Raw genomic sequence first — 12,935 nt, forward strand, 5'->3', positions numbered from 1 at the left:
GAACGCCCAGCCCAGCCCGGCATTTGTCACCTGTGCTCAGTGCACCCTTACAGGAGCCAAGCCCTGCATGGACTGTGTCTCGCAGAGCGCCCAAGTCTCCAGAGCAATGCTGCAGGGCGACCCTGTGACACACCTCCACAGGTAACGCCCCCCCAGCCCCGCCTGATGGATGATGGTTTCACTCATCCAAGAGCCATGGGTGCCCTTTGGGCTGGGCCAGCAGGGTGACAGGTGGAGGAGGGGGCAAGACAGGGGGAACAGTGTGTGCAAATGTGGAAGGCCTGGCGAGGTGGCCCAAGGACTGGTACCGGCTGTTGGGCATCTGGAGTGAGGACTACAAGTGAGGGGCTATTCAGAGGGAAGGGAGAGGCGGGTAGATACCAGTCAGGCAGGGCTCCCTGAGAGCACTGGGGAGCCCTGGAGGGGTCTAGAGGAGGGCAGAGTCAGGGTCAGCTCTGGGGGTTGCAAGACCCCAGAGACAGACTGGAGGGGAGAGGCTGGAGGCCAGGCAGGAGGCTTGAGGCAGGGTCCAGGGACAGAGGGTGGCCTGCACTGGGCTTGGAGGTAGAGAAGAGATGGAGGCCATACAGAGGAAGTTGTGAGACTCCCACAGAGGTAGCAGGGCAGGCCTGATGGCCAACCCCGAGCTCAGGACGGCAGAGCACCTTCTGACTGAGAAAGTGAGCTGGAGAGGCCTCTCAGAGAACAGGAGCCCTGGGAGGGGGAAGGGGCAGGAGCAGGGCGCAGGTGCTCACTGGGAGCTGGGGAGGACTTGCACCCTCCAAGTGTGACCAAGACTCAGGGAGTTCTTGCTGGCACCTGGACCAGAAACCCCTTTGCTCTCAATTTTTCTGTCCGGACTCTTGAGTCCAGCCTTTAAAAAGTCTGCCTGTTCCCTCCCAGGTGATGGGCCTGACCAGAAGCTCCTCCTCTTCTTACTGTTTCCTTGTTGTCATTAGTATCAACAGCAGCAGCAACTGAGCACGGGCTTCATTCATTGCCAGGGTCTCCCAGGGTGCAGGAAAGGCGTCCTGTGCTAGGGTCCTAAGGCGGATTCTGTTTGGGGGACCCAGAGCAGAGCCCAGCAAGGCTGCTCTCCCAGCCCAACTTCATGGAACTTCAACACCATGTGCACGGGAGGAGGCGGGGCAGGTTCCAGGGGAACTTGATCATGAGATTTCTGTTGCCTAGCATCCCGTGGGACAGGCTGTGAGAAGTGCCAGGCTGGGTGTGCCTGAGATAGTCTCACTAAGGGGTAAACTGAGGCTCCACGGGCCCGCAGGGAAGAGCCGGGGATCCTAGGCTCAGAAGCCAGAGACTTTCTCAGGCCCCGCCTCGCCTTCCTGGGAGATGCTCCTGCGCCATCTCCCTCAGATACAGCCATGGCCACTGGGGACTTTCACCAACCCTCAGGACCCACAGTCTTTCTAAGTGTCCCACCGAGTACAGTGGAAATTAGAAAAAAACAGAAATATACCAAGAAAAATAAAGACCACCCTGACAATTTCAGCTCAGTGTCCAAAAGCAGGCACAGCCCTGGGCCTGAATTCCAAAAAGCCAAAAATGTTTAAGCATATTTCATGACATTAGAAAATGCTCCTGGTATAATATTATTAGAGGGAAATACAGGAACCTGGAAAGTATATTACACCATCAAAATTTTCTGAAAAACATTAAAAGATGGTGAAAAACATACCCCAGCACAAGAAGCGATTGGCAGGATGTTTACACCAATCAGTTCATATGTGTAATTCTCTTGACTGATTTCTTATAATTTTTTACTAAAGTGATCACATATGACTTTTTCAGCAGAAGAGAAAGGCATATGCAAGTGGCTTTATCTGTTGTTCTAACTTGGTACCCAGCCCAGGCCTGGCCCATGGGAGACTTCAATTAGTGTGTTCTAAAGGGGTTCCCTTCCCATGATCCTTCCTACTCTGGGCTCTGCATTTCCATCTTAGCCCAGATTACACTCATTGTACCCATAAACCATTCAGAGTGGCCTGAGAATCGTGGAGTTGTAAGGGCCTGATTAAATCTCCTGTCTCTTTCACCTTGGGACAGCAAAGAATCTCCACCAGGCAAGTGCTCTGGCTGTTTTCCGTGTCCTCAGGAAATCTGGTTTCTGGGCAGGGACTGAACCTCAGTTCCAGTCAAGAGGGCCCCTCCTGAGCAAGGGGTGCAGCTCAGGGGCAGGAGCATGCTTGGCATGCTGGAGGCCCTGGCTTCATCCCAGCATAAAAACGGGGATGGCAGATGAAACATTCCAAAAGGGGCTGTAAGCTGGGCACAGTGGCACACATCTGTAATCCCAGCAGATAGGGAGGCTGAGGCAAGAGGATCATGAGTTCAAAGCCAGCCCCAGCAAAAGTGAGGTGCTAAGCAACTCAGTGACACCGTGTCTCTAAATAAAATAGAAAATAGGGCTGGGGTGTGGCTCAGTGTCCATTGATCCTGAGTTCAGTCCCCAGGACCCCCTCACACAAGGGGGGGAGCTGTTTTCAAATCCACACCACTGAATGCCTGGGAACTGGCCAGAGCCACCGTGCTCTCCCTAACTCAGTGGTCCAGATGCAGACCCTGTCCTTGCTGGAGGGGCCCAGATTCTGGTGGATGAGATGGAAATAGCAGTCGGCTCAGCACAGATGGAGGCCCAGAGTGGGGGTACCATGACCAGGCTGGGTGGGCAGATGGGGAGGGGGCAGGACTCCTCTGGAACAGGTAACACCAGAGTTGGGTGTCAAAGGGAGCGGGGAGAGAGCCAGAAAAATTAGTGGAGGGAGCAGCAAGGGCCAGAGGGTGGGCAGTTGGCTGTGTTCAGGGATGGGCTAGGACGGGATGAAGGAGAAGGTCCTCAGGGATGAGCTGCTGGAGCAGGGTCACCTGGGGATGGATTGCACCAGGAATGATGGGAGGACTGGGAGCAGGGAGGGTCAGGGGATCCTAGGGTAAAACAGATTCTTCTGTTGCCATGGGGACGGAGAGGCGGGGCTGCAGTGGGACTCACAGGCCCAGGAACAGGCAGGGGACCCGGTCTATGCTACCGATTTTCAACGGAAGCAGCAAGGGTCTCCCTCCGCGGGTGGCGCAGCGCATGCGGCCTGTGGTCAGAAAGGCTCAGCGCTCTAACTCCAAGGGCAGGGTTCAGGTTACTACGCGCCAATAAAACAGTAAGAATAACGGTGTGTTGAGAGGCGCTGAACGCTCCCACCTCTCTGCCCTCCGAAGTGGCTTTCATCAGCTCCCTTCACGGCAGGAGTGGACCCCGAGGCACCCAGAGCTCCAGTGACAGGTCCTACAGCCAAGGAGGAGGAGGCAAGATGTGAACAGGGTTCTGCCATTCCAGCCACACCCGCGGCCTCGGTTTTCTTGTCCGTCCAATGGGAACAGCGGTGCTGCGGGTGCGTTGCGGCCCAGCCAGGGAGGGCGGGCGCAGGCTGGCCAGACCTGCCCAGCTCTGCCCACCAGCTAGCCGCTTCTGTGGGCCTCGGTTTCCTCCGTTCTAAAACGGGGCAGCGATAGTCCTTGTTCATAGGGCCGCTGGAGGATAAGGCACAATTGTGTTCATGAAGCATCACGGGCGCCGAGAAGGCTCCTGGTGAAGCTGCTCCATCTAATACTTGGGCCCAAGTCCACCGAAGGTGCACCCGGAGTGCCAAACGTGCTGGATTGGGAGAGCAAGCGACTCGTTCATAAGTTTTCATCTTGATTACGTGGTAAAAGGATGATATTATTGGTACATCAGCTTAAATAAAATATTATTAGAATTGATTTCATTATGTGTCAATTTTAAAAGAAACAAAAAAATTGATTTCACCTGTTCAGTTTTGTTTTTTTAATATGTGGATCTAGGAAATTTAGGAAGTGCGCATGTGGTTCACATGGCATTTCCACTGGGCAACGTGGGTGTAAGTAGTGGCCGCTATTATCATTCTGTGACTATGACTTTGCCAAGAATATTGCATTCCTTATACTGAATGCCTTTCAGGTGCAGTTTTTTTTTCTTTTACCTTTTCGTTGTTAGTTTTGTTTTTATTCCTGCTTTTTGTTCATTGGGGGGGAAATAACAAAAGAAAAAATTGCCTATAATCCCCAACATCTGGAATTCAGTGCTAAGAACAGCTTGGAGGATTTCCTCCCAGGCTTTTTTGGCACATGTAGACAGATACCTAATTCTTAGTTTTATGAAATTGTGATTGTATAGTATCCTATCTGGGGCTCCCCATCCCCAGCCCCAATATTCTACACAAGCATCGCCACATCACTAGGCTTCAGACATGTGATCTGACGGCTGTGTGGCCTTCTGTGCCTCAGCGCACTCAGCATGGCGACAGGAGGACCCTGTAAGACTGCCCACCATGCCCCAGCCCAGCACTGTCTCTCCTGTGGTCCCCAGCCCCAGCCCCTACATGTAAGTGGTAGCCAAGGTCATGGGCTAGGAGCTGGGACTCCAGTTCCAGAGGGCCTTGATCTAGTGGCAAATCTACTATTCCCTCTGTGTCCTTGGACAAGTCAATGCACCTCTCTGTGCCTAATTCACAATCCCTCCAGGCTAGACGTGTTTGGGCACTCTGATATTAGAAAAGTGGTAAAATGCAGCATATACTTTATAACATACTCCTGATCAAATATGTAACTATTTCTATAGTGAAATGTTTCAATAGTCAAGTGAGACCAATAAGAGCCTTAAATAAACCAGCTCTGTGGTACACACCTACAATTCCAGCTACTCCAGAAGCTGAAGCAGGAGGATCACAAGTTCAAGACCAGCCTGGCAACTTAGTAAGACCCTGTCTCAAAATTAAAAAAAAAAAAAAAAAAGGAAAGGTTTTGGGATGTGGCTCAGTAGAAAAGCACTTGCTTAGCATGCATGAGGCTCTGGGTTTTATCCCGAGCACTGCAAAAATAAATAAATGAACAAAATACTTTCACGTGGAGTTTGGTATCAAAATTATGAAAAATATGGCTTTCAGGGTTTTGTGAATTTTGGGACTGCAGGTATTGAATAAGGACTCCTAATAGTACCTTCCGATGACATAGGGCATTAGAGAGTTAAATGAGTTATTACCCATAAAGCATTTAGAGTAGTGCCTGGCACCAAATAATGTTCAATGCCTGTTAGTTACTACTATTCCTATCCTTGATCTTTTATTATTTTTTACAATAAGTATAATTTACACATAATAAAGGACCCCGTTTTAAGTGTACAGTTGGCAATTTTGACACTTACACTCACCCACATAACACCACCCCAATAGACAATATTTCCATTGCCCCTGAACGTTCCCTCATGTCCCTTCCCACCTGCCCCCACCCCACCCACACTAGAAGACACCCACTGGGGACCCCTGGAGCGTGGCATCAGGCTCTGGCTGACTGGTGGGGTTTCCTCTGCTCCGCCCAAGGCTGGAGGGAGCGTGGGGGGCGGTTCCTTCCTTGAGGGCGAGGGGTAGGGCTCTGTTGTGGGGACGAACCACTGTGCTTGTTGTTCACCCGTTGGTGGACATTTGGGGTTTCCATTCCAGGCTGTAATGAACAGAAATGCTGTGAACACCCACGCCGCGACTGTTGCGTGGACATCTGTTTTCATTACTCTTGAGGAAGAGCCCAGGAGTGCAATGGCGGAGGCGTGGCAGCCCCGTCTTAACATTGTCAGCAGCTATAGTCTCTTCCAAAGTGGTCTCACCATCTGATTCTCCCACCAGCCAAGTATGAGAAATCCGGTGGTTCCACACTCTTGTCAGCACGCGGTGCCCGTATGATGGTCAGTATCACTGATCCGTTTCTCCTCCCCACCCCCAGGTGATCCGCACAGACACCTTCAAGCACCTGCGGCACCTGGAGATCCTGCAGCTGAGCAAGAACCTCGTGCGCAAGATCGAGGTGGGCGCCTTTAACGGGCTGCCCAGCCTCAACACGCTGGAGCTCTTCGACAACCGGCTGACCACGGTGCCCACGCAGGCCTTCGAGTACCTGTCCAAGCTGCGGGAGCTCTGGCTCCGCAACAACCCCATCGAGAGCATCCCCTCCTACGCCTTCAACCGCGTGCCCTCGCTGCGCCGCCTGGACCTGGGCGAGCTCAAGCGGCTGGAGTACATCTCGGAGGCAGCTTTCGAGGGGCTGGTCAACCTGCGCTACCTCAACCTGGGCATGTGCAACCTCAAGGACATCCCCAACCTGACCGCCCTGGTGCGCCTGGAGGAGCTGGAGCTGTCGGGCAACCGGCTGGACCTGATCCGCCCGGGCTCCTTCCAGGGCCTCACCAGCCTGCGCAAGCTGTGGCTGATGCACGCCCAGGTGGCCACCATCGAGCGCAATGCTTTCGACGACCTCAAGTCGCTGGAAGAGCTCAACCTGTCCCACAACAACCTGATGTCTCTTCCCCACGACCTCTTCACACCCTTGCACCGCCTCGAGCGGGTGCACCTCAACCATAACCCCTGGCACTGCAACTGCGACGTGCTCTGGCTGAGCTGGTGGCTGAAGGAGACGGTGCCCAGCAACACGACGTGCTGCGCCCGCTGCCACGCGCCGGCAGGCCTCAAGGGCCGCTACATCGGCGAGCTGGACCAGTCGCACTTCACCTGCTACGCGCCGGTCATTGTGGAGCCGCCCACGGACCTCAATGTCACCGAGGGCATGGCCGCCGAGCTCAAGTGCCGCACGGGCACCTCCATGACCTCCGTCAACTGGCTGACGCCCAACGGCACCCTCATGACCCACGGCTCCTACCGCGTGCGCATCTCCGTCTTGCACGACGGAACGCTCAACTTCACCAACGTCACCGTGCAGGACACGGGCCAGTACACGTGCATGGTGACGAACTCGGCCGGCAACACCACCGCCTCCGCCACGCTCAACGTCTCGGCGGTGGACCCCGTGGCCGCGGGGGGCGCCGGCGTGGGCGGGCCCGGGGGCGGGGGCGGCGGAGGCGGCAGTGGCGGCTACACCTACTTCACCACGGTGACCGTGGAGACCCTGGAGACGCAGCCCGGGGAGGAGGCCCTGCAGCCGCGGGGGACGGAGAAGGAGCCCCCGGGGCCCACGACGGACGGCATCTGGGGAGGAGGCCGGCCGGGGGACGCGGCCGGGCCTGCCTCGTCGTCCACCACGGCGCCCGCTCCGCGCTCCTCCCGGCCTACGGAGAAGGCGTTCACGGTGCCCATCACGGACGTGACGGAGAACGCCCTCAAGGACCTGGACGACGTCATGAAGACCACCAAGATCATCATCGGCTGCTTCGTGGCCATCACGTTCATGGCCGCCGTGATGCTGGTGGCCTTCTACAAGCTGCGCAAGCAGCACCAGCTCCACAAGCACCACGGGCCCACGCGCACCGTGGAAATCATCAACGTGGAGGACGAGCTGCCCGCAGCCTCGGCCGTCTCGGTGGCCGCCGCCGCCGCGGTGGCGGGCGGGGCCGGCGTGGGCGGGGACAGCCACCTGGCCCTGCCCGCCCTGGAGCGCGACCACCTCAACCACCACCACTACGTGGCGGCCGCCTTCAAGGCGCACTACAGCAGCAACCCCGGCGGCGGGGGCTGCGGGGGCAAGGGCCCGGCCGGCCTCAACTCCATCCACGAACCTCTGCTCTTCAAGAGCGGCTCCAAGGAGAACGTGCAAGAGACGCAGATCTGAGGCCGCCGCGCCTCGGCCCGCGGGACGCGGGCGGGTGGGGACCGCGGCTCCCGCCCCGCGGCGCGCGCTGGGGTCCGGGCACGCGCCTCCGCGCCCCTCGCCGCCCCACCGTCCGGGCGACCGGAGGGGACGCGAGATCAGGAGAAGCGGCCGAGCCCGCGCGTTTCCTCGCGCCCTGCGACCAAGTCCCGCCCGCCCGCCCGCCGCCTTCCAGGGGAGAGGAGCTTTTTTGAGGGGTGTCCTTTCCCCTCGTCCCAACAGCCCTCCTTTTACGGTTCATTTTTTGCAGTTTGACGCCTGTCTCTCCCTCCCCTCCCCCACCCCTGAGACCCAAGAGACAGACGCCGCCGGAGCTGGCGACACCCGGCGTCCCCGAGCTAGCTCCGCTCCCGGCTGCCGGCCGGTGGCTGGGGGTTGGGGCGGCGCCCCAGCCCCTCGTGCCCGTAGACTCTTTTGATACTGAAGGGAGGTTTGCGTCAACGACTACCTGCTCTGTAATTACTTTAAAAAAAAAACACGGAAAAAGTAAAAAAAAAAAAAAATTTTTTTTTGGTCATGAAAGCATGGAGGAGACCCAAAACAAAATGGATGTGGGTGGGGACCACAACGAGGGGGTGGAACCGAAGCCTCATAGGTCCCAACCAGCTTGGCTCATCTCCAGGTGGTCTTAGGGGCCCCCTCCCCCCAGACCCCAGAGAGGGTTATGGTCACCCGGTGCACACCTGCTGCTCCCATCGCACCTCCGGGCAGCCAGTATCTGCGGGGAATTCTCACACTGCCTCCCACATCCCGGCTGACAACATGGCGGGGGCCTAAGGCTGCAAAGTACCACTGGCTGGGTGGCTTAAAACAACCGCGTGTATCCTGTAGCAGTGCTGGAGGCTTCAAGGCCAAGTTCAGGTGCCAGCCTTGCTTTGCAGCATCGTCCCCCAGTCCTTCCCCTGTGTTGACACATCACCTTCCCGCTGTATGTCCTGTCTGTATCCAACTCGGCCTCCATGCAGGGCCAGGTAACAGGGGATTAGTTATGAGCCCACCTCGGGGAAAAGCGTCTCTTAACCTGATCATTGGAGACAGCCAACCATCAGAGGCCACATTTGAGGTACCAAAGGTCAGGACTTAAACATCTCTTTCCAGATGGCAAAATGCAACCCATGACAGGGTCCAAATCAGAGGGTCGTTCTCCATTGCAAATCCCCCCAAGCCTGCTGGGTAATGAAGCAAGTGGCTGAAAGGGAGCGTGGCTGGTAGGGGTGGGTGTGACAGGAGGGTGGCTCCAGCTACAGGAGGCCTGGGGAACATCAGGGGAGTTGCAGAGACAGGACAAGTGCCCAGGAAGGGGAAGGGGACTGAACTCGGGGACAGACTCTGGGGTCCTTCCAGAAAGAGTGGTGCTGGGCCAGGCCAGTGGGTAGCTGCAGGGGTGAGTTGGACATCTCCGGGGGTACACAGTCTCCAAGATTCAACCTCAAGAAGGCTGGAGTCCCCAGGGCTGTCATCAAAAGCAGGAGGAGACAGAGGGAAGCAGAGGGAATGAGGAGCCAAGTCACCCAATGGCCCCTCCCCCATTTACTCTGGCACAGCTGCCCCCATATACCGGTGCCCTGAACACCAGGAGGGACACTCCAGCCCTTGGTAGAGGCCACCACACAAGGTGGGGAAGGAGGAAACCCCCACTGCATGCATCTGTGTGCCCCAGAGGGGTCTGGTCAAGGGTCTGCATTCCTGGTGCCTGCCCTCTTTCCTGGCTGTCTCTGTGTCCACGGCATCTTATCTCTTCCCCCACCCAGGGCACTTAAAGTGAATTCTTTCCTTATCTTCGGGGACAGTGCCACCCCTGCCATCAACAGTAGGGCCTCTGGCCCTATCTGCCTGTGCCTGTCTCCTCTGGGCAGGTCGACTTGGGACAAGGGCCACTAGCTCTGGATCTTTCATGCTTTCTCCAGGCCCTTTCAGTGCAGATCCTGGTTGCCATGGCAACACTGTGGTGGTACCAGGTGGTGGTGGGGGCAGGGAGCCAGGCCTGCTGCAGCTCAGCCATCTCCAGTGCCAGGCCCGCCAGGCCAGGCGCAGGGACTGTGCTGATCCTGGGGGCACTCGGGGACTCCCCAGGCTGCACAGGTTCCTCCTCTGTGATGTGCTGCTGGTGGGGAGAGGGAAGGACAGACTGAGACGAGGAGCAGGAACACAGGGAGAAGGGGAATATGGGGGAAGCAGCTTCGAGGCTGGGGGGTGAAGGGTGGAAAGACAAGGTGAACTGAAGGACGATGGGCACTGGAGGGAGGTGGGACTTGCCAGGGCTGAGGGGTGCAGAGAGCGCACCCCCTCCATGGGACTGGGGGACACTGGGACCTGGAGCCCCTGCTGCCTTTGGGGAGAAGCAGGGGCACAGCCAGGCAGAGGCCTCCCTCCCACCTACCACTTAGGGGAGGTGGGGAGTGGAGGGGAAAATGAGGACCTGGGAGCAAGGGGACCAGCTGAGGGCCCAGAGTCCCTGTCACTGGCTCCTCTCCACAACCCAAGCAGGATGCAGTTTCCATGACAACCTGGCCAGCCAGAAAGGGGGCGGGGGACTGCAGAGGGAATTTTCCACATCAGCAGGAAGGAGCAGTGTGGGCTGCAGAGGCAAGAACTGCCAGGAAGGCGGGGGCCATACCAGGCCCTGCAGCCCCAAGTCCCCACACCCTCTGCCCTGTCCTCCCAGCCAGCCGGAGGGCAGAGGGAATGCAGGGAAGGAGCCTCATCCCGCCCCATTCTGGCAAACCCACCTCCGCCCACTGTGCAGGAGGCTCAGGAAAGGGACAAGGGTCAACTGTCCAAAGATCAGCAGCTGCCCAGACCAGCTGGGCAGTAGGCAGCACAAGGAGCTCCTGCCACAGCCAGCCAGACTCAAGGGCATGGCCCTGGATAAGGCCCCTTGGAAGGTGGGGGTGGTGGGCTATGGCCGCCTTGGTGAGTCGCTTATCATCTTGGGCTCCTTCCTCAGGACCCTTCCCAAAACCACCACAAACACATTTTTAATCTGTGTCCACCTACCCAGTGCCTTCCCAGTCCCTTTCTCCGTCTGTTCCCATCTGGGCCTCTATTGCTGCTCTCTGGGGATGTTCCCCTTTCTCTGTAGGACTCTCTGTCCCCCTCTATCTCTGTCCATCTATGTCTGTCTCTCTGGACCTGTCCGTCCTTCCTCCCCCTCCCTCCCTCCCTCTCTCCCCCCCTCTCTCCCCCCTCCTCTCTCTCTCTCTCTCTCTCTCTCTCTCTCTGAATCTGTCCCTTCTCTGTGTGTCTCTGTCCCCACCCTTCTTCTGGCCCTCATCTCCCTATCTCTAGGTCTCTAGCCCTCTCCTTTCCCTCTCCGCAGGACAATCCCTTGTCTCCCACCTTCTGGCTCAGGGACCCGAACTGGGCCTAGAACTTGTTTTTGTTTGGAATCGTGACCCAGGACGCATGGCAGGGAGTGTGCCCTCTTCTCTGCAGCTCCAGGATCTTGCTGCCCTTGGGGAAAGGTCAGTGGCCTTCAGTGAGAGTGGGGCATCCTAATGCTCCTGTTCTGGCCTTTTTGAGCTGTGTCTGATGTCAGGCAAGTCCCTGATCCTCCCTGGGCCTTGGGTCACTCCAACATGAAAAGGAACAAGCACACCCAGCCCAGGCCAGGGAGACTGACAGCCCTCCACAGACTCTGAGAGAACCTGGGGAGGGGAAGCCTAATTACTCCCCAAGGCCCCCCCTCTCTCCCCTCTTCCAGGCACCCTGATCTTGTGGTAGAAGTGGCCCATCCCCAAATAATCCATGAATCTGGGGCACAAATCCTGCGCCATGCCAATCTCCTGGTGAGTCCCCTAAACCCACACCCAAGCCCTGACCCCTTCAGCCATCTGTCCCCTGAACTCAACCCTCCCTACCTTCGTCCACCCCAGGTGGGGTCCCCCTCAGCCCTAGCTAACCAGACCACAGAGAGGCAGCTCCTGGGGGCTTCACACCGCTGGAACCATGCTGTGTTTGTGGCCCGAGGGGCTCTATGGGGGACTGAGGACATCAGCAGATTGGATGCAGCTGGAGGCCTCCAGGTGAGGACCCACTGGGATCCCCAGGGACCAGTAGGGGCTTGCAAAGACCCCAGTCCCCCTGACCACAGCTGCTGCTTCCAGAGCCTCCGTGTCACTATGGCCACACACCCGGATGGCTTCCGGCTCCTGGGACCCCTGGCTTCAGCCCACATCACTGGGCCTCGCACTGTGCTCTATGAAGGTCCTGTCCGTGGCCTCTGCCCATTTGCCCCTCGAAACTCCAACACCATGGCAGCCGCTGCCCTAGCTGCCCCTAGCCTGGGCTTTGACCATGTGATCGGGGTGCTTGTGGCAGATCTCAGGTGAGCCAAAATGAGCAGGAGTTTGGTCTGGGTCCCCACCAACCAGACTGACTGCCCTGCTTCCTGCAGCCTCACAGACCTACACGTTGTGGACGTGGAGCTGAAAGGCCCCCCAGGCCCCTCAGGCCGAAGCTTTGCTGTCCACACCCACCGAGAGAACCCTGCTGAGCCGGGCGCTGTGACTGGCTCCGCCACTGTCACAGCCTTCTGGCACAGCCTCCTGGGTGAGGCTAGACCCTCCTGAGTGCTAGTGGCCCCTCTCCCTGGGCTCTGGGTGCTTGTTCACAGAGGCTGGGGTCTTGGGCTCTGGTTCTAAGTTTTGCTTCTCTCTGTGAGTCTTTATTTCTGAATCTTCTTAACCGTTCCACTCCACAACTTGAGTTTTTGTATATGTCTCCATCTCTGTCCATGTCCCCTCTGAGTCTCTGTCCCACCTTCTGAAGGCCTCTGTCCATACCCCAATCATCTCTCTATCCACAACCCAAGTAAGTCTCTATCTGTCCTTACCACAAGTCTCTGTCTCTGCGTCGCTATCTGTTCACACCCCAAGTCAGTCTATCCATGTGTCCACACCCCAAAACTCTCTGGGTTGTCCTCCTTCTTCATGTTCCTTCCACGCTGGTAGTCCCTTCACTTTTCTGCCCCACCCCCAAGTGTAGGCCTCTTCTCTCCGTCTTTCCCTCGCTCTTTTCCTTCAGTGATCTTTCATTGTCCATCTTCCCCCCTCTCCCTGCAGGATGCTGCCAGCTTCCCTCCAGGCCTGGGATCCATCTCTGCTGAGAAGCCTCTTTCACCCTTGAGGACATCTTGTCTGACTGATGTCTCCACCACCTCTGCCCCACTCTTGTCCCAGCCGCACTTTCCCAGGACTCCCTATTGTCTCAGTAAACCAGAGACTTTTCTAGATCTGTCCATCGTCTGCTTCCGTGAT

At 57.2% G+C, this 12,935-nt stretch overlaps 2 protein-coding genes across 6 annotated transcripts in view; both read left to right on the forward strand.

Annotated features, from left to right (window-relative positions):
• The window catches only part of LRRC4B (leucine rich repeat containing 4B), a 32,234-nt gene extending 24,485 nt beyond the window's left edge, over window positions 1–7,749 (forward strand). For both annotated transcript variants that reach the window (XM_081275753.1, XM_081275754.1), the window contains exon 3: window positions 5,803–7,749. In XM_081275753.1, the coding sequence (XP_081131879.1) occupies window positions 5,803–7,638 (1,836 nt within the window). In that variant the 3' untranslated portion in view covers window positions 7,639–7,749. The remainder of the gene's footprint in view (window positions 1–5,802) is intronic.
• A 2,075-nt stretch (window positions 7,750–9,824) lies between these two features.
• ASPDH (aspartate dehydrogenase domain containing) lies at window positions 9,825–12,855 on the forward strand. 4 transcript variants are annotated; one of them, XM_081275778.1, is made up of 7 exons: window positions 9,825–10,590; window positions 10,997–11,141; window positions 11,381–11,465; window positions 11,553–11,702; window positions 11,784–12,004; window positions 12,074–12,228; window positions 12,741–12,855. In XM_081275778.1, exons 1-7 carry the CDS (start codon window positions 10,089–10,091, stop codon window positions 12,782–12,784), a joined length of 1,302 nt encoding a protein of 433 aa, XP_081131904.1. In that variant the 5' UTR covers window positions 9,825–10,088; the 3' UTR covers window positions 12,785–12,855. The 4 variants fall into 4 exon arrangements, with proteins under 4 accessions (XP_081131904.1, XP_081131902.1, XP_081131903.1 ...); XM_081275776.1 differs by having other exon boundaries at window positions 11,381–11,702; XM_081275777.1 differs by having other exon boundaries at window positions 11,553–12,004.
• Window positions 12,856–12,935: the final 80 nt, after the last annotated feature.

The sequence above is a fragment of the Spermophilus citellus genome (genome assembly GCF_964194105.1).
Source record: "Spermophilus citellus genome assembly, chromosome: 18".
In the NCBI taxonomy this organism is placed as follows: domain Eukaryota; kingdom Metazoa; phylum Chordata; class Mammalia; order Rodentia; family Sciuridae; genus Spermophilus; species Spermophilus citellus.

Coding starts and splice junctions, on each gene's coding strand:
- ASPDH (XM_081275775.1), top strand. CDS start 10,089: ATGAGGACCTGGGAGCAAGGGGACCAGCTGAGGGCCCAGAGTCCCTGT. Junction 11,142..11,380: donor CTTGCTGCCCTTGGGGAAAG/GTCAGTGGCCTT, acceptor CCCCTCTTCCAG/GCACCCTGATCTTGTGGTAG. Junction 12,005..12,073: donor GTGCTTGTGGCAGATCTCAG/GTGAGCCAAAAT, acceptor TGCTTCCTGCAG/CCTCACAGACCTACACGTTG.